This window comes from Schistocerca serialis, chromosome 4 (assembly GCF_023864345.2).
Source record: "Schistocerca serialis cubense isolate TAMUIC-IGC-003099 chromosome 4, iqSchSeri2.2, whole genome shotgun sequence".
Lineage (NCBI taxonomy): Eukaryota > Metazoa > Arthropoda > Insecta > Orthoptera > Acrididae > Schistocerca > Schistocerca serialis.
In genome coordinates, this window is record NC_064641.1 from 79818177 (window position 1) to 79840180 (window position 22004).

General features: G+C 39.8%; 1 protein-coding gene across 2 annotated transcripts in view; it reads left to right on the forward strand.

Annotated features, from left to right (window-relative positions):
* Positions 1 to 4765, forward strand: part of LOC126473629 (histone-lysine N-methyltransferase E(z)) — a 92378-nt gene extending 87613 nt beyond the window's left edge. For both annotated transcript variants that reach the window (XM_050100806.1, XM_050100807.1), the window contains exon 14: positions 3674 to 4765. In XM_050100806.1, coding sequence (XP_049956763.1) covers positions 3674 to 3734 — 61 coding nt within the window. In that variant the 3' untranslated portion in view covers positions 3735 to 4765. The remainder of the gene's footprint in view (positions 1 to 3673) is intronic.
* Positions 4766 to 22004: the final 17239 nt, after the last annotated feature.

Genomic DNA, 22004 nt, shown 5'->3' on the forward strand with positions numbered 1-22004 from the left:
GCAAGAGTAATAGAAGGCAGATTTCAGACTACCTAACAGATCAAAACGAAAATTTCTGTTCTGACACTGACAATATTGAGTGTTTATGGAAAAAGTTCAAGGCAATCATAAAATGCGTTTTAGACAGGTACGTGCCGAGTAAAACTGTGAGGGACGGGAAAAACCCACCGTGGTTCAACAACAAAGTTAGGAAACTACTGCGAAAGCAAAGAGAGCTTCACTGCAAGTTTAAACGCAGCCAAAACCTCTCAGACAAACAGAAGCTAAACGATGTCAAAGTTAGCGTAAGGAGGGCTATGCGTGAAGCGTTCAGTGAATTCGAAAGTAAAATTCTATGTACCGACTTGACAGAAAATCCTAGGAAGTTCTGGTCTTACATTAAATCAGTAAGTGGCTCGAAACAGCATATCCAGACACTCTGGGATGATGATGGCATTGAAACAGAGGATGACATGCGTAAAGCTGAAATACTAAACACCTTTTTCCAAAGCTGTTTCACAGAGGAAGACCGCACTGCAGTTCCTTCCCTAAATCCTCGCAAAAACAAAAAAATGGCTGACATCGAAATAAGTGTCCAAAGAATAGAAAAGCAACTGAAATCACTCAACAGAGGAAAGTCCACTGGACCTGACGGGATACCAATTCGATTCTACACAGATTACACGAAAGAACTTGCCCCTTTCTAATAGCCATGTACCCCAAGTCTCTAGAGGAACGGAAGGTTCCAAATGATTGGAAAAGAGCAGAGGTAGTCCCAGTTGTAACGTGTCGGGGCATGTCCTTTTATTAGTGCCACTTAAAGTTTACGTCACAACCGGATGTACCAGTATTGAAACATATCCTCACCCAGTAGATAGTGCGCAGTATTCCCAACCTCCTTGCTTTGTTTATTCAATATTGTCTTCCCGGTAGCTGCGTCCGTCTCACCTAAATCACACTGAAATTAAGAAGCCAGGATCCTAGGTTAAGTTTCCCAAAATCAAAAGTCAAGATCGTATTCATCGTAGAACATTTATGTCAACCACAGTACGATTTAATTGTTATCACTCGCACACACAATATTCATGTGACCAGGCCTCTTACAAAATGGCTCTGAGCACTATGGGACTTAACATCTATGGTCATCAGTCAGGCCTCTTACACTTAATCGTCACATTAGGTAGGTCCGTCACTTTAGGTAGGTCAAAAACTTCCAGTCTTTAACAAAGTTCACAATTACAATTACCGAAAAATTAACCAACTTGCCATACTTTTGCTCCAAGAGAATCTGACCGAGAACTAACTTAGAACTGCACCAGCTGGGATCTTATATAGACGAGCGCTTGAATATTTGACTATTTCTGTTTAATATATTATAGTTTATAATTTCCCAGGGTTAAAATGATCCTTTCTAACTGGTTTTGAAGTTAACTATTGGGTTTTATTATTTAAATAACATGAGTGAGCTGTATCAATTTAAATACGCGGAACTAACTTATGCATCCACCGTGGGAATTCCCGACTTATAACCATGGCAGCCCTTTTGAACAATAATTTTTACATATTCAAATTTACTTAATTCTTAATTAATGCACTTACAAAGTTGAGACTGGGGTTGTTTTACGTAGAAAAATAGAGGTAGCAAAAGTATCGAAACAGATCTCTGAATTATTTGTTAGTTTGGTCACAATTGGCACTGAAAGTCATACAGGCTACGAATTTTTTAAGTCTTAATATCTATTTAACTAATAGACTTTAGGTTAATTTAAACACTTTGCTGGAATCAGTAAAATTTAGGCTTTCTTTTCGATGCAGTCTTATAGCTGAATTTGATCTATTAGCTCACTCGAATTTTACTTAATATGTATTGCACAATGTATGTTATTGTCCATAACTGTTAATAGTATGCATTTCCAATAAAACTGATTAGCTCATTACTTTAAGAATAGACATTCGAATGAACTGAAACAATAGATTTTACTAGGGGAATTTTATTTAAACTATTTCTGAATTCTGTACTATGAGGCTGAAGGCCACAGAATCTGTAATCGAAAAAAAAAAAAAAAAAAAAAAAAAAGAGAGAGAGAGAGAGAGAGAGAGAGAGAGAGAGAGAGAGAGAGAGTTCATTGCTTAACTAAGTTACTGAAGGAGTGTAAAACCAAAACAGGATAGCAGTGGGCAACCCTGCTTCGTTACACAGTCTTCAAGAAGGGTCGTCGGGCAGATGCGCAAAACTATAGGCCTATATCTCTGACGTCGATCTGTTGTAGAATTTTAGAACATGTTTTTTGCTCGCGTATCTTGTCGTTTCTGGAAACCCAGAATCTACTCTGTAGGAATCAACATGGATTCCGGAAACTGCGATCGTGCAAGGCTTTATTTGTTCATGAGACACAGAAAATATTAGATACAGGCTCCCAGGTAGATGCCATTTTCCTTTACTTCCGGAAGGCATTTGATACAGTTCCGCACTGTCGCCTGATAAACAAAGTAAGAGCCTACTGTATATCAGACCAGCTGTGTGACCGGATTGAAGAGTTTTTAGCAAACAGAACACAGCATGTTGTTCTCAATGGAGAGATGTCTACAGACATTAAAGTAACCTCTGGCATGCCACAGGGGAGTGTTTTGGGACCATTGCTTTTCACAATATATATAAATGACCTAGTAGATAGTGTCAGAAGTTCCATGCAGCTTTTCGCGGATGATGCTGTAGTATACAGAGAAGTTGCAGCATTAGAAAATTGCAGCGAAATGCAGGAAGATCTGCAGCGGATAGGCACTTGGTGCAGGGAGTGGCAACTGACCCTTAACATAGACAAATGTAATGTATTGTGAATACATAGAAAGAAGGATCCTTTATTGTATGATTATATGATAGCAGAACAAACACTGGTAGCAGTTACTTCTGTAAAATATGTGGGAGTGTGCGTGCGGAACGATTTGAAGTGGAATGATCATATAAAATTAATTGTTGGTAAGGCGGGTACCAGGTTGAGATTCATTGGGAGAGTCCTTAGAAAATGTAGTCCATCAACAAAGGAGGTGGCTTACAAAACACTCGTTCGACCTATACTTGAGTATTGCTCATCAGTATGGGATCCATACCAGCTCGGGTTGACGGAGGAGATAGAGAAGATCCAAAGGAGAGCGGCGCGTTTCGTTATTTGGCAAGCGTGATAGCGTTACGGAGATGCTTAGCAAACTCAAGTGGCAGACTCTGCAAGAGAGGCGCTCTGCATCGCAGTGTAGCTTGCTGTCCAGGTTTCGAGAGGATGCGTTTCTGGATGAGGTATCAACTATATTGCTTCCACCTACTTATACCTCCTGAGGAGATCATGAATGTAAAATTAGGGAGATTCGAGCGCGCACGGAGGCTTTCCAGCAGTCGTTCTTCCCGCGAACCATATGCGACTGGAACAGGAAGGAGAGGTAATGACAGTGTCACGTAAAGTGCCCTCCACCACACACCGTTGGATGACTTGCGGAGTATAAATGTAGATGTAAATTAGACATTAATCATAGAATGAATGTCCTCCGGTTTTAAACCATTATAATATCAAATGTAATGTGATTTGTCTTGACAGGGGCACTCGTAGCAGTATTTTAAATTTCACCTGCAATATTTTGTTGAAATTTCTGTTTTCTGAGTTTAAAGACAACTTATGACTTTTCCTCTTTACCATTTTTGCAGGTATGGACCAACTGAACAGTTGAAGTTTGTGGGAATTGAGCGAGAGATGGAATTCTTATAAAATATTGATCTTTTTTGACAGCTGCATTTAGTTTTGCAATTGACTTTGAATTGCTATGTATTCATATTTATTGTTGTGACCTTTTGAGAAGTGGACACCTTATATGTAGGCATTGAATTAATGAACAAATTGAATGTAAATAATGATTACATTGTTGGCAGTATCTGCATAAGCCATAACAGAACATTTTTATTGTTGTCATACCAAGTTGTAACCTGTGTTTGTTATATATTGTCAAAATGTATGTCTGGGAGTTCCTTTCAAACTGTGTGTTGTTAAATGTTATAGCAATTTGTGTGAAGCTTCTGGGAAACCATCAGAGCAATTTTTTTTTTTTTTTTTTACTGCATTTATTTACTATGATGTTGCTTTTATTTCTTTGGATTATTTAGGACTAGGCTCCTGAAGGTAGCATTTGTAGTAGTGAATCAGAAGTGTTACTGTTACAGTTATAGAAACAGCAATGCTCTCTGGTATGTGCACGTTTGGTTAGTTACTGTGCCATAGAGTACAAAGTCTGTATGAGATAACAAAACAAATTAGGACATGGAGTGTTATCATACAGTATAAAGATTCCTGCAGAATGCAGTTGATAGAAGTTGGTACATACTTATCACCAGTCTGAGAGTTCTCGAATGAAGTGTCAGTTTTTTTTTGTTTCGTACGAAATCATGACTTATTCACCCAATTTGTAAAACAGATGTGCTGAACTAAGTGAATATTAATAATCAGTGTTCATATTTATTTAATTTTTGGTTCTGTTCTTGTTTTTGGTCTACACACAAAAATGTGTCCACTGCTGATAAACATGGAAATAAATACTAAGTTGAACAATTGTTAAATTATTAAGAATTAGCCTTTTTATGGTACTTGAAATGTGTGTGTGTACAAGTTCACTGCTGATTGATATTTAATTTTATATTTTTACAAGAAGTTTTTTGCCAGTAAGACTACATAGTTACTTTTGTAAAGAAAATATTAATGTTGAATTGTAGTCATAATCCAAAGATGTCATTTTAGTGTACTTTCATGACCACAAATAAAATAAATGTTTTTCTAAAATTGGTTTTCCTATGACACCTGTTTTGCCAACAGCTAAAAAGCCTCATACTACATTGTAGTTTGTTTATTAGAACTTTACTTTCTAGTCTTACTTGTTTTATACTTCTTTTTGAAAAGTTAATTATCCAATTCAATCAGCCTTCATCATTATTCAGCCTGTACCCTTTCTCACTTTTTCTGATCCTGTAGTATTTTATTTTGTCTTATACATGATGATTATGAACTCCCGTTACAGACAGCAAGTCATGTAAAGTGCAGCAGGTAGATAACAGTTTCGTACGGAACCCACATTCAGAGATGAAACACTGAGAGAGATGGTGCTGTGGTTAAGCACTGGACTCGTATTTGGAGGAGAGGGCGTCACTTCCTCATACAGGTTTAAATTTTCTATGGTTTCCTTAATTGTTTCCTGAAATTGATTAAAATGAATGCTGGAGAGATTCTTCTTAACCATACATAAGCAGTTCCATTCCCTGTCTGAGCTTGTGCTCAGTGTACACAGTATACGCAGATGTTCTGCTGTTCCGTGAAGAGAGGTTTCTTGCATGCTGGAAGTTCTTCCAGATTCATATAAAAATCAAGGAAAACAAAGACCATCACAAAGAAAGCAATCATGAGAACTTCGTAATTTGTTCAAAGGGCAATTACTATAAAAGTTATATAGGCCGTCTGTAATTGTTATGGATATTGGCCCATATTATACAGTTATTAATGAGGGAAGTCTGATGATGCCAATGAAAAGAGGCAGCATTTTTAACTGGTTTATATATCACCATGTGCATGTTCAGAATGATATGGGGAAGGCAGAGAACTTGGATAACTTGTGAAACAAAGCAAGATGTAGTTTCCACAATACGTTGTTGATGTGGTTAAAGGATAGTCACGGGATTGTCAGACTTTCACCGTAGCACTGATGTTTCAACATCATTATCATAATTTCTGTGTTAATCAAGCATTATGTGTCAACAAATGATAAAAAAAGCTTCACTGTAGTTATTGGAGGATTCAGTGGCATGCATGTAAAAACTTCGATAAGAAGTCCATTAGATTTAAAGAGAGTGGCAGATGAAGTTATGTCTGCCATCAAGACCTCATACTTAGAAAAGTGTCCAGTCACAAAGACGTCCACGGACAGGAATGTACAGTCTTAGACAAAAAGTCTGTCCTTCGGCCAGCCGCCGCAGGAACTAAGTTCACTTAAGAGGTCCAATAAAACCAGCTGCCCCTCAGAATTCTAATTCTGGCCACATACACAGTCTGGCAACACTGTTGGATGAGGAATTGTCTGCTGTATCAGCTTGTAGTCCAGTGGCAAGAGTAGCTCAATGTAGATGCAAGGCATAGTTTGAGTCCACTCCTTCCTCTATTTCTTAAACAACATGCCAGCTGTCTGCGTAAGTTATCGATCTGATGGAATGCCAAAGATTATTCGCTTCATATTCTAACACAATTGTAACAGCAGAAACTTCAAGAAATAATTTTACAAAGCAGCTTGTGGCTGTGTCTAGATCAGAACAGTTCACCCTAGAGATTTTGCTCCCCCTACAGTGACCTTCAGCCGTATGCCACCTGTCGGGCACTGTCCATCCAGTTGACTATGGTGGCATGGGTATATTTATCAACTGTAATTTTCTTCCTTGAAATTGTAATGTTTATCTTGCAGTTACCCGTTGGAGTTACTTGAAACTTATGAACATTGTCTAAACCATGTAAAATAGAATCACAAGTGGAAAAAGGTCTAACATACGTGACATGTTCACTTTCGATTTAATAGAAGGGTGAAGGCAGCTCAAAACTGTTGTATTGTGTAAGGTGAATGATTTTGCACAAAACACATCACAAAAGGATTTTCTTGTTTGAAGAAAGATCGTTCTGGAATGAATAATTTTCCACATTCAAGAAGTCTTTAATAAAACGTAATGACCTGCAGTCATTTAACCATCATGTGACATTTGCATTCGATAGGCAAGTTTTAGAAGTTGGGTGTTTGAGTACTGCATACTCAGTTTCAAAGCAAAGAGGAGATTATTACTACATTTTTGCTTGAAAGTCATTAGTTCACTGATCGTTCCTGTGCAATGTAGTTACTTGTGATGAGTTACGTTAACTTCTTAAGAAGTAATTAACATATGTGCCCTAACAAAAGCATTTACTGGAGCAAAAGTCAGTGTGGACATAATATTTTGCATTTGATGGTTCAAAAAAGATACTGTGGACTACAAACTCCTCCGCAGGTGTTTGCCCATCGCAGCAGTTATTTGTTGCCAACTACTAATACACCTTGGCTCGTAGTGTAAGAAAAATAACCAACAAACCATCATTACACATTGCTGCTACACTTTAATACACTCTGCTGGTTGCACAAACAAGTCATCCCTCACACACTTGTTATTCTGATCTTAAGCCGTCAAATGCTTACCTTTCCCACTCCTTATCCCCCCATGAACCATGGACCTTGCCGTTGGTGGGGAGGCTTGCATGCCCCAGCAATACAGATAGCTGTACCGTAGGTGCAACCACAACAGAGGGGTATCTGTTGAGAGGTCAGACAAATGTGTGGTTCCTGAAGAGGGGCAGCAGCCTTCTCAGTAGTTGTTGTTGTTGTTGTGGTCTTCAGTCCTGAGACTGGTTTGATGCAGCTCTCCATGCTACTCTATCCTGTGCAAGCTTTTTCATCTCCCAGTACCTACTGCAACCTACATCCTTCTGAATCTGCTTAGTGTATTCATCTCTTGGTCTCCCTCTACGATTTTTACCCTCCACGCTGCCCTCCAATACTAAATTGGTGATCCCTTGATGCCTCAGAACATGTCCTACCAACCGATCCCTTCTTCTGGTCAAGTTGTGCCACAAACTTCTCTTCTCCCCAATCCTATTCAATACTTCCTCATTAGTTATGTGATCTACCCATCTAATCTTCAGCATTCTTCTGTAGCACCACATTTCGAAAGCTTCTATTCTCTTCTTGTCCAAACTATTTATCGTCCATGTTTCACTTCCATACATGGCTACACTCCATACGAATACTTTCAGAAATGACTTCCTGACACTTAAATCAATACTGGATGTTAACAAATTTCTCTTCTTCAGAAACGCTTTCCTTGCCATTGCCAGCCTACATTTTATATCCTCTCTACTTCGACCATCATCAGTTATTTTGCTCCCCAAATAGCAAAACTCCTTTACTACTTTAAGTGCCTCATTTCCTAATCTAATTCCCTCAGCATCACCCGACTTAATTAGACTACATTCCATTATCCTTGTTTTGCTTTTGTTGATGTTCATCTTATATCCTCCTTTCAAGACACTGTCCATTCCATTCAACTGCTCTTCCAAGTCCTTTGCTGTCTCTGACAGAATTACAATGTCATCGGCGAACCTCAAAGTTTTTATTTCTTCTCCATGAATTTTAATACCTACTCCGAATTTTTCTTTTGTTTCCTTTACTGCTTGCTCAATATACAGATTGAACAACATCGGGGAGAGGCTACAACCCTGTCTTACTCCCTTCCCAACCACTGCTTCCCTTTCATGTCCCTCGACTCTTATAACTGCCATCTGGTTTCTGTACAAATTGTAAATAGCCTTTCGCTCCCTGTATTTTACCCCTGCCACCTTTAGAATTTGAAAGAGAGTATTCCAGTCAACATTGTCAAAAGCTTTCTCTAAATCTACAAATGCTAGAAACGTAGGTTTGCCTTTCCTTAATCTTTCTTCTAAGATAAGTCGTAAGGTCAGTATTGCCTCACGTGTTCCAGTGTTTCTACGGAATCCAAACTGATCTTCCCCGAGGTTGGCTTCTACTAGTTTTTCCATTCGTCTGTAAAGAATTCGTGTTAGTATTTTGCAGCTGTGACTTATTAAGCTGATAGTTCGGTAATTTTCACATCTGTCAACACCTGCTTTCTTTGGGATTGGAATTATTATATTCTTCTTGAAGTCTGAGGGTATTTCGCCTGTTTCATACATCTTGCTCACCAGATGGTAGAGTTTTGTCAGGACTGGCTCTCCCACGGCCGTCAGTAGTTCCAATGGAATATTGTCTACTCCGGGGGCCTTGTTTCGACTCAGGTCTTTCAGTGTTCTGTCAAACTCTTCACGCAGTATCATATCTCATATACTCCTTCCACCTTTCTGCTTTCCCTTCTTTGCTTAGAACTGGGTTTCCATCTGAGCTCTTGATATTCATACAAGTCGTTTTCTTATCTCCAAAGGTCTCTTTAATTTTCCTGTAGGCGGTATCTTATCTTACCCCTAGTGAGATAGGCCTCTACATCCTTACATTTGTCCTCTAGCCATCCCTGCTTAGCCATTTTGCACTTCCTGTCGATCTCATTTTTGAGACGTTTGTATTCCTTTTTGCCTGTTTCACTTACTGCATTTTTATATTTTCTCCTTTCATCAATTAAATTCAATATTTCTTCTGTTACCCAAGGATTTCTACTAGCCCTCGTCTTTTTACCTACTTGATCCTCTGCTGCCTTCACTACTTCATCCCTCAAAGCTACCCATTCTTCTTCTACTGTATTTATTTCCCCCATTCCTGTCAATTGCTCCCTTATGCTCTCCCTGAATCTCTGTACAACCTCTGGTTCTTTTAGTTTATCCAGGTCCCATCTCCTTAAATTCCCACCTTTTTGCAGTTTCTTCAGTTTTAATCTACAGGTCATAACCAATAGATTGTGGTCAGAGCCCACATCTGCCCCTGGAAATGTCTTACAATTTAAAACCTGGTTCCTAAATCTCTGTCTTACCATTATATAATCTATCTGATACCTTTTAGTATCTCCTGGGTTCTTCCATGTATACAACCTTCTTTCATGATTCTTAAACCAAGTGTTAGCTATGATTATGTTGTGCTCTGTGCAAAATTCTACCAGGCGGCTTCCTCTTTCATTTCTGTCCCTCAGTCCATATTCACCTACTATGTTTCCTTCTCTCCCTTTTCCTACACTCGAATTCCAGTCACCCATGACTATTAAATTTTCGTCGCCCTTCACAATCTGAATAATTTCTTTTATTTCATCATACATTTCTTCAATTTCTTCGTCATCTGCAGAGCCAGTTGGCATATAAACTTGTACTACTGTAGTAGGTGTGGGCTTCGTATCTATCTTGGCCACAATAATTCGTTCACTATGCTGTTTGTAGTAGCTTACCCGCATTCCTATTTTCCTATTCATTATTAAACCTACTCCTGCATTACCCCTATTTGATTTTGTGTTTATAACCCTGTAGTCACCTGACCAGAAGTCTTGTTCGTCCTGCCACCGAACTTCACTAATTCCCATTATATCTAACTTCAACCTATCCATTTCCCTTTTTAAATTTTCTAACCTACCTGCCCGATTAAGGGATCTGACATTCCACGCTCCGATCCGTAGAACGCCAGTTTTCTTTCTCCTGATAACGACATCCTCTTGAGTAGTCCCCGCCCGGAGATCCGAATGGGGGACTATTTTACCTCCGGAATATTTTACCCAAGAGGACGCCATCATGATGTAATCATACAGTAAAGCTGCATGCCCTCGGGAAAAATTACGGCTGTAGTTTCCCCTTGCTTTCAGCCGTTCGCAGTACCAGCACAGCAAGGCCGTTTTGGTTATTGTTACAAGGCCAGATCAGTCAATCATCCAGACTGTTGCCCTTGCAACTACTGAAAAGGCTGCTGCCCCTCTTCAGGAACCACACGTTTGTCTGGCCTCTCAACAGATACCCCTCCGTTGTGGTTGCACCTACGGTACGGCTATCTGTATCGCTGAGGCACCCAAGCCTCCCCACCAACAGCAAGGTCCATGGCTGTAATTTCTCAGTAGTAGCGGGGTCAAAAGTCTGGATGATTGACTGATCTGGCCTTGTAACACTAACCAAAACTGCCTTGCTGTGCTGGTACTGCAAGTGGCTGAAAACAAGGGGAAACTACAGCTGTAATTTTTCCCAAGGTCGTGCAGCTTTACTGTATGGTTAAATGATGATGGCATCCTCTTGGGTAAAATATTCCGGAGGTAAAATAGTCCCCCATTCGGATCTCCGGGCGGAGACTACTCAGGAGGACATCGTTATCAGGAGAAAGAAAACTGGCGTTCTACGGATCGGAGCGTGGAATGTCAGATATCTTAATCGGGCAGGTATGTTAGAAAATTTAAAAAGGGAAATGGATAGGTTAAAGTTAGATATAGTGGGACTTAGTGAAGTTTGGTGGCAGGAGGAACAAGACTTCTGGTCAGGTGAATACAGGGTTATAAATACAAAATCAAACAGGGCTAATGCAGGAGTAGGTTTAATAATGAATAGGGATGCGGGTAAGCTACTACAAACAGCATAGTGAACGCATTATTGTGGCCAAGATAGATACGAAGCCCACGCTTACCACAGCAGTACAAGTTTATATGCCAACTAGCTCCGCAGATGAAGAAGAGATTGATGAAGTGTATGATGAGATAAAAGAAATTATTCCGATAGTGAAGGGAGATGAAAATTTAATAGTTATGGGTGACTGGTATTCGGTAGTAGGAAAAGGGAGAGAAGGAAACGTAGTAGGTGAATATGGATTGGGGGGAAGAAACGAAAGAGGAAGCCGCCTAGTAGAATTTTACACAGAGCATAACTTAATCATAGCTAACACTTGGTTCAAGAATCATAAAAGAAGTTTGTATACATGGAAGAAACCTGGAGATACTAACAGGTTTCAGATAGATTATATAATGGTAAGACAGAGATTTAGGAACCAGGTTTTAAATTGTGAGACTTTTCCAGGGACAGATGTGGACTCTGACCACAATCTATTGGTTATGAACTGTAGATCAAAACTAAAGAAACTGCAAAAAGGTGGGAATTTGAGGAGATGGGACCTGGATAAACTTACTAAACCAGAGGTTGTAGAGAACCTCAAGGAGAGTATTAGGGAACGATTGACAAGAATGGGGGAAAGAAATACAGTAGAACAAGAATGGGTAGCTTTGAGAAACGAAATAGTGAAGGTAGCAGAGGATCAAATAGGTAAAAATACAAGGGCTAATGAAATCCTTGGGTAACAGAAGAGAGATTGAATTTAATTGATGAAAGGAGAAAATATAAAAATGCAGTAAATGAAGCAAGCAAAAAGGAATACAAACGTCTCAAAAATGAGATCGACAGGAAGTGCAAAATGGCTAAGCAGGGATGGCTAGAGGATAACTGTAAGGATGTAGAGGCTTATCTCATGAGGGGTAAGATAGATACTGCCTACAGGAAAATTAAAGAGACCTTTGGAGAAAAGAGAACCACTTGCAGGAATATCAAGAGCTCAGGTGGAAACCCAGTTCAAAGCAAAGAAGGGAAAGCAGAAAGGTGTAAGGAGTATATAGAGGGTCTATACAAGGGCAATGTACTTGAGGACAATAGTATAGAAATGGAAGAGAATGTAGATGAAGATGAAATAGGAGATATAATACTGCGTGAAGAGTTTGACAAAGCACTGAAAGACCTAAGTGGAAACAAGGTCCTGGGAGTAGACAACATTCCATTAGAACTACTGACAGTCTTGTGAGAGCCAGTCTTGACAAAACTCTACCATCTGGTGAGCAAGATGTATGAGACAGGCGAAATACCCACAGACTTCAAGAAGAATGTAATAATTCCAATCCCAAAGAAAGCAGGTGTTGACAGATGTGAAAATTACCGAACTATCAGTTTAATAAGCCACTTCTGCAAAATACTAACACGAATTCTTTACAGGCGAATGGAAAAACTGGTAGAAGCCAACCTCGGGGAAGATCAGTTTGGATTCCATAGAAATGTTGGAACACGTGAGGCAATACTGACCCTACAACTTACCTTAGAAAATAGATTAAGGAAAGGCAAACCTACATTTCCAGCATTTGTAGACTTAGAGAAAGCTTTTGACAATGTTGATTGGAATACTCTCTTTCAAATTCTGAACGTGCCAGGGGTAAAATACAGGCAGCGAAAGGCTATTTACAATTTGTTCAGAAACCAGATGGCAGTTATAAGAGTCGAGGGGCATGAAAGGGAAGCAGTGGTTGGGAAGGGAGTGGGACATTGTTGTAGCCTATCCCCGATGTTATTCAATCGGTGTGTTGAACAAGAAGTAAAGGAAACAAAAGAAAAATTCTGAGTACGATTTAAAATCCATGGAAAAGAAATAAACACTTTGAGGTTCGCCGATGACAGCAAAGGACCTGGAAGAGCAGCTGAACAGAATGGACAGTGTCTTGAAAGGAGGATATAAGGTGAACATTAACAGAAGCAAAACGAGGATAATGGAATGTAGTCGAATTAAATCAGGTGATGCTGTGGGAATTAGATTAGGAAATGAGAAGCTTAAAGTAGTAAATGAGTATTGTTATTTGGGGAGCAAAATAACTGATGATAGTTGAAGTAGAGAGGATATCAAATGTAGACGGGCAATGGCAAGGAAAGCATTTGTGAAGAAGAGAAATATGTTAACGTCGAGTATAGATTTAAGTGTCAGGAAGTCGTTTCTGAAAGTATTTGTGTGGAGTGTAGGTAGCCATGTATGGAAGTGAAACATGGACGATAAATAGTTTAGACAAAAAGAGAATAGAAGCTTTCGAAATGTGGTGCTACAGCAGAATGTTGAAGATTAGATGGGTAGATCACATAACTAATGAGGAGGTATTGAATAGAATTGGAGAGAAGAGAAATTTGTGGCACAACTTGACTAGAAGAAGGGATCGATTGGTAGGGCATATTCTGAGGCATCAAGGGATCACAAATTTAGTATTGGAGGGTAAAAATCAGGGGGAGACCAAGAGACGAATACACTAAACAGATTCAGAAGGATGTAGGCTGCAGTAGGTACTGGGAGATGAAGAAGCTTGCACAGGATAGAGTAGCATGGAGAGCTGCATCAAACCAGTCTCTGGACCGAAGACAACAACAACAACATCAAACAACCGACAAGAAAATTCATTCCGGAAAAAAATGCTCTGCAAACCTGGTTTGACTACATCTTTAACTCAGAACCAGGAGGTTCCTACATGTATGGAATCAGTAAACTATCTGAGCTTTGTCAGACTGTTTTAGACATTGTGAGAGAATACATTGTTGATGATTAATTTCTCTCTGATGGTTACTGTTTTGTCCAATAAACTAGTGGAAACGCCTTTACAATTACTCCGTACTTAAACAAATTAAATACGACATATCTGAAACACAAGTGTGCCTATATTGGCATGAATTAGTACGGTATTACTCACTTGGTGCTTCAAAATGATCTGTGTTTAGTTGCTGTCCTGTATCATACTCAAGTAGGTTTGACATGTGGCATTCCATAAATAAAATTATGTATTCACAATAACCAAAAATTATGCTGGCAGAAACAGAAAGAGTCGGCTATAATTAGCCGAGCAGTTCTAGGCACTTCAGTCCAGAACGGCGCTGCTGCTACAGTTGCAGTTCTGAATCCTGCCTCGGGCATGGATGTGTGTGATGTCCTTAGGTTAATTAGGTTTAAGTGGTTCTTACAAGGGGAGGCCGCCAATTGTGAAATTCAGATTCGATTCATACTGCGCATTATAAAAGCTCATGGCCAGAGGTGTAATGTGGCAAAGCACCAAGATGCACTTCTCAGTCGTTGTCGAGAAAATCGACAGTTAAAAGAAACCGCTGCGGTGAAATACTCTCAACGATATATATATATATATATATATATATATATATATATATATGAATTGCTTATGCATGTTGGTGAAGGCGGATCGCTCTCCAATTGTACCGCCTCCATTTTTCCGTTTGTTTAACAGGGTGTACCAAAGTTTTTACGTCCGCACTGATTTTCGACGGTGTTATAAGTTGCGCTAGGGACCGCGTCTACCTTCTTTCGAAGTTAGCAGGCAACTATGCTGTTATGCGGCGGCTCGTTTCGGCCCAATCAACATCTGTCCTTCAAGTGTAACGAGCGAGTAACGGAGTTTATATTTCACACCTGCCACAGCAAATTTGTGTTGGTGGGGTCTCTATTCTAATTCGAACGTTTGAATTACGCTATACGTATTCGTTTCGGAATATCGTTTCTACGTCTTCCGTTAACTACACGTGGTTAACATTATTAAGACAATTAATAACATTTGTGAAATACAACTTTGTTTGCGGAAAACATAATGATGTTCGAAGTCGTCAGTTTTTCCACGACAAACGACTTTCAACAACTTATAATATGCATAATTGTTGCAACTGATTGCCGGGAATTATATATATATATATATATATATATATATATATATATATATATATATATATATATATGTGTGTGTGTGTGTGTGTGTGTGTGTGTGTGTATGTATACATTTGAATTACAAAAAACAAATACTAAAAAAAAAAAGTTGCATGGCGCGAGATTCGATCCGGCGACCTTTGGATTACGAACCCGAGCGCTTACCGCTGCGCCACGACGCTGTAGAAAACTGTTAATCGTAGAGAGTATTTCACCGCAACGGTTTCTTTTAACTGTCGATTTTCTCGACAACGGCTGAGAAGTGCATCTTGGTGCTTTGCACATTACACCTCTGGCCATGAGCTTTTATTATGCGCAGTATGAATCGAATCTGAATTTCACAATTGGCGGCCTCCCCTTGTTAGTCTAGGGGACTGATGACCTCAGATGTTAAATCCCATATGCTTAGAGCCATTTAGAAACAGAAAGGGGCATTATCAGTTGTATAATATCGTAAGTTTGTTGCTCTTGCACTGTGAGATATTGTAAGCAGCAAGATGACTTTTGTGGTTCTTCAGTTTCTCTCAGCATATTTCTTGCTCAAACAGTCCATGGGTGTACTGCCGGTCCATAGTGTCCAATGGGCCAATATTTTGGCGATCAGACATGTCACCATCGTCAGTCGCGCTGATGAACTGAGCTCCTGAGGGCAGGCGGCCGTCTTAAATCTCCTCCCCTCACGAGGCATTCTCTCCGCTGTCCGCGCCCGTGCATCAGCGGTTGGTGAGACGCTGGCATCGACATCTGTGGTGGCGTCGGTGTAATTGCCTCGTCTGCCCTAGTCGCCCATTCGTTTCCTTTGCTGAGCGACTTTTTAATTAGACTCAATGCTGGTTCCCATGCCCTGCTGAGGTTGTAGCCGCAATCTCGGTTGATGAGTCCGTCCCTGGTACGAATATCGATAGCATCTCTAACGATGCTGTTCCAGTATTTAGATGTCTGTGCTAAGACCCTGGTATGTTGGTAGTCCATTTTGTGATTTTCGGACAAACAGTGCTTTGCGACTGCCGACTTGTTGGGGTACCAAAGTCGAGTGTGCCTCTGGATGGATGTTCTCAGCAACGATCTTCGATGGTGCGCACTGTCTGTCCAATATAAGTCTTCCCACACTGACACGGAATCTGGTATAGGCCGGCCTTCCGCAAACCGAGATCATCTTTGACACTTCCCAATGATGTTCGCATTTTATTTGGTGGGCAGAAGACTAGGGTGGACAAGGCAATTACACTGATGCCACCACAGATGCCGATGCCACCAAGGATGTTGACGCCAGCATCTCACCAACCGCTGATGCAAGGACTGCGGACAGAACGCCTCGTGAGGGGAGGGGATTTAAGATGGCCACACGCCCTCAGGATCTCAGTTCGTCAGCGCACGTGATGATATCGACATGTCTGATCACCAAAATATTGTGCCCGTTGGACACTATGGACTGGCAGTACACCCGTGGACTGTTCGAGCAAGGTGACTTTTGATGGAGAAGTTTTCTTAACATTTTCATACTGATTTTTGATGTGTCTGCTTGTTGCTCTGTAGCAGAACAGCTAAAAATCTGGCCTTCAGCAAGACTTGACACACACTTTACAAGCAACCACATTAATTCATAATTGGTGAGTGGCTGCAGTATTCGTCTCTCACTTACTGACCCAGTGGTGTCGAGGTCAAATAAATCACAACGTGAAAGATGGAGTAGTTGCAGTTTTCTTCCTTTCAATGTACTACCACCACTGTAAATGCTACTGAATTTAGTAAACTCCAATTATCCTATGATGAAAGCATGAGAGTGTGTATTATTTGCTTTTGAACTGACATCTGCTGATGTACTTTTGTAGCACCTGTCAGTATCATGTGAACACATTTGTGTAACTACTGTTGTTTTTCTACCACTTGCAATGAAAAACGCCTTTGTCTTAACACCTAGTGGCAAGAAGCAACACAATACAAAGTATATATATGTAGTCATTCCGTTGCAAGATACCAATTGTCTCAAAAGCTTTTAACATTCAGTTCTCCATTAAATGCAAGAAAGTACGGAAAACAGATGTGGAAAAAAAAATTGAATATGAACAGTATACTTACAACACATTTAAACTGGACAGTTCACATACTGATTCATAAGCAATAACAAATGGACATGAGCTCACAGAACACTATATGACAAACCAGCTTCTGTTTTATATGAAATGAAATGGCGTGCACATGGGTTTTTTTTAGGCTAGACAGTAGTGCGAGGTGTCCTGATGATCACTCACCAGTCGACGTGCAGGCAGGAAAATCAGGACGCGCTCAGTGTAAAGACACTTCAGCTATCAAGATATTAGCAGTAAACTCTCAGTGTCCAGTTACCATATTTTAGCTTACCTGTGACTGCAGCTCAGCTTGGTACGTACTAAATTTTACTATTGTTAATTGTTCAGAATCATTTAATTCAAGTTCAAAGTTAAATCTCTTATTTCTAAATTGCGTAGATTCAAGTACCTTTAGAAATGATTGTTGAGGTAGCCCAAGACAAACCTTATTTTATTGAATTTCGTAGTGCTTCCGAAACGAAGTTCACTATTAATTTCAGTCACTAAATTAACTTTCAATTTTCCGGTTTTATTAATTCTTTTGCTAAATTAAGTCAGAGCGTAGCGAAATTTATTACTTCTGACAAACATTCAGTTTTCACACAACACGTGTCAACCTTCAGTTGTCACACTTTTAGTGCAATAACTTTTCTTTTTCAGTTATTATAGTAGTTGTCCATAGGACTGGCGACAGTAATTTTCCCCAAATCTCAAATATCTAATTAACGCCAGTAAATTGTTAACGTAACGACCGCATATTTACTTTCTTTATTAACTTTACCCTTTTTAAAAATTAATTTCCACCAGTTTCATTTGCATTTTTCCTTTCATTTGGATGTAAACCCTTTCCTCCCTCTTTACCAACAGATTTAACTTCGGCGACGATTGCTTTTCCCAAATTTCCATTAGGTACACGCGGTTCAATTTTTACTGTCATTAAGGTCGTTAAGTGAGGGGGAGGTTACAGCACCCTATACCATTACGCCGGGTGATATGCCCGTATGGCGATGACGAATACACGCTTCCAATGTGCGTTCCCCACGATGACGCCAAACACGGATGCGACCATCATGATGCTGTAAACAGAACCTGGACTCATCGAAAAAGTGACGTTTTGCCATTCGTGCACCCAGATTCGTCGTTGAGTACACCATCGCAGGCGCTCCTTCTGTGATGCAGCGTCAAGGGTAACCCAGGGGTAACCGCAGCCATGGTCTCCGAGCTAATATTCCATGCTGCTGCAAACGTCGTCGAACTGTTCGTGCAGATGGTTGTTGTCTTGCAAACGTCCCCATCTGTTGACTCAGGGATCGAGACGTGGCAGCACGATCCGTTACAGCCATGCGGATAAGATGCCTGTCATCTCGACTGCTAGTGATACGAGGCCGTTGGGATCCAGTACGGCGTTCCGAATTACCCTCCTGAACCCACCGATTCCATATTTCGCTAACAGTCATTGGATCTCGACCAACGCGAGCAGCAATGTCGCGATACGACAAACCGCAATCGCTATAGGCTACAATCCGACCTTTATCAAAGTCGGAAACGTGATGGTACGCATTTCTCCTCCTCACACGAAGCATCACAACAACGTTTCACCAGGCAACGCCGGTCAACTTCTGTTTGTGTATGAGAAATCAGTTGGAAACTTTCCTCATGTCAGCACGTTGTAGGTTTCGCCACCAGTGCCAACCTTGTATGAATGCTCTGAAAAGCTAATCATTTGCATATCACAGCATCTTCTTCCTGTCAGTTAAATTTCGCGTCTGTAGCACGTCATCTCCATGGTGTAGCAATTTTAATGGCCAGTAGTGTATATATGGCACGACTCCAAAGGAAATGACGGTTTAGAAGTGCCTACTGGTAGAGGTGGCCGATTAATCATCGCCCACGCTGATTCATTAACCACAGGTTTCATACCAGAGTTCAAACTTGTTTTCCGTGGTGGGAAAAGTTGTTGCCAATCCAATTACCGTTCAGAAATGAATGGAGAAGTTTTTAAGAATTGGTTTGTTCGACTGTTGTCTGCGCTGGAAGAAGGGCCCAATTATCATGATGGATAACCCCAGCTACGACTCCATTCAGGTAGAAAAGCTCCCACGTTCAAACTGGCGCAAGGCAGATGTTATGGAGTGGTTAAAGAGAAAGAATGTTTCATTTTCAGTCGATGAAACGAAGGCTGAGCTCCTGTCTAAGAAAGAAATCGTAGGTGCCAAAAAGACTTACGAATTAGATCAATTGACAAACGAAATGGGACACCAAGTAGTATGTCTACCACTGAATCACTGCCAGTATAATCCCATTGAATTGATATTGGCCCAAGACAAGCGAGAAGTAGTGAAAATAAATACTACTTTCAAACTTACTGATGTCGAGAAGCTAACACACGAAACTCTCGTCAATGTTACTCACCAGGACTGGGTGAGGTGCGTAAAAGGCGCAGAAGCATTGCAAGAAACTGATTTCTTGAACCAGGGTTTAAGAGACACCAAAGTGGAATCTGTGATGATACACCTGGCTGAAACAAGCGACAGTGAAACGAAAACGCGGAGACCGAAGATCCTTCAGTTTACGTAAGTGCGGTCTATGTAAAAAGCTGACTTGATTTAAATGTTTGTCATTTCATTTCTGTTATAGAGGACATACTGCGAATGTTTTTCCCTTACAATAGACGTCTGATAAATTTATCACAAGTGGTGGCGATTAGCTTACTCGACAGTAACTGTCAATTAAAATAAGATTGTCAATTCTGCATTAATTAACAACAGTTTTTCCTAAAAACCTGTATCGAAAGTCTTTACATTCGAATATAACCTTACTGCATTCGGTTTGCTTGTACATTCGAAATTTAACTCCTTTTTTTCATAGAAGGATTTACTGGCTGTTTCGTAGTAAGGGCAATTCGAAATTTAGCTCCTTTTTTCATAGAAGAATTTACCTTTTCTGATTCTCCGAGAAGAGCGTAGAAATCTATGATATTTGACGACTTTTACAAAAAGCTAGAACGTAGAATTGTATTACTTTAGTATAACAGAGGATAGTATCCGCTAGCTAGAGAAATACAGGGTAATGTCCGTGATAAAATTGATTATTCTGGCCAGTCATTTCAATGCCCTGTCTTCTCCGCCCACTTGGTTTTTAGTTCAGCAACTGTAATGATGGACGAAATTTGCAACACAAGACAGGGACATTGCAGTAATAAGAACGAGGTTTTTGTGTACCAAGCACATATTGCGTGCTGAGAATAATAGGCTTACAACAAATTTAGATAAAACTTGGACGTCACAAAACCTTTCGAACCAATATTTTGCTCCACTTCAGTGAAAATATTGGCTTCAAACTAACTACAATTGCTTTTGCGTGGCTCATATTGGCGTTTTGAGTGACGGATGCAATGACGAAGAATATATTTATTAGCAGCCAGTAAAATATTTTCGGGAAGTAGGGAATATTCTCGGTCACGTTACAGCGGGCCGTTAGAACAAAAGGCTTGGCGACGGCCTACAACGACTCGCGCGCTGCTGCGCAGGGAATATCGCGGAAGTAATTTGCCTCTGTACGTGTACGATACAGTAATGATATCTGCAATGTTACTAAAAATAATTTTGTAGTTTTCTTAAAAACTTTCTCGCGGGAAGTTCCTTTGCAGTCCTACACAACGAAAATTCATCAGCGACTACATTTTTCGCTACGCAGTCGGCACAGTTTCACACTTCTTATAATATTTCATTTTTTATCTCAGAATACTTTTATGTTTCCGAAATAAAAGACTCAGCATATGTATCTGTAAACTGTGAAGATGTTCATTTTTTTTCTGTCCAATTACATTAGTGATTCTGTTACTAACGCAGGTTGAGGTAAAAAATTGTTTTCCTCCAAAATTTCTTGTAGTGAGAATTTTCTTTTAGAAAGTACTCCATCATATTCTAGACTAAAAATAGACTGCGCAGTATTTTCTTTTTTTTTTTACTTTTTGCGAACATTTGAAATGAAGAAAATAAAAGAAAACTGGAAATGCTGTAAGACGGTGCGATGACCTTGAAGCCCTAATTTCGTGCTGGTCACTTCGACGAAGGCTGGTCATTATATTTGCAGTACTGGAATTAAAGCATAGATTCTTGTTGAAACTAAATTGGTGCCATGAACAATCTTCCTCGTAGCGTAAGAAAAATGCAATGCAACGTACAAATACTGAAGTCACAAAAATGAATAATGTATACAGGAGAGTTTTTCTTATTCTGTCCATGGAGATTTTTAGAATGTCTGATTTTGCAGAGGGCTTGGAGCGTAACAAAAATTCAATTGTTCGATTATTACACATATACATTTCATGGAAGTCTCTAGTAGCTTACACTGATATTGTCACATAGAAGAAGGTGTAATTAGATGAAAGACGAATACTAGTTCACTTAACAAAGGTTTATTCAGCACATGCACATACAAGAGCTGTACTGTAGACTGACACATCTCATTTCATACGAAATTGTTGTTTTGTGACAAATTACATATTCTGGTCTTAATTTCGCAGATTCTGGGGTGATCTGACAGTTTGAGGTTTGTTGATAATGTGTGTTGTAATTACCCATCGATAAATTCAGTTTGAGGACAATGCGTGTTGTAATTACCTATCGATAAATTATGACTGCAACGAATGTGATTCACTATTTTAAATATGCCAACTACGCCAGTGAAATAAAATTTATGCTACAGTTAAACCCATACTTCGTTTATATGTCCACTGGAAAAGGATTTGTGATAACATTTATTTCCTCTTAAACAATAGTTTTATTCGTGTCTTATATCTTGTGAGAAGATAAGTGAACTATAAATTATTGTTTCTTTTGTATTTAATAAGACGACGCAGGGCGAAAATCGTACCGATTTCGTTGTAACATTAATGCA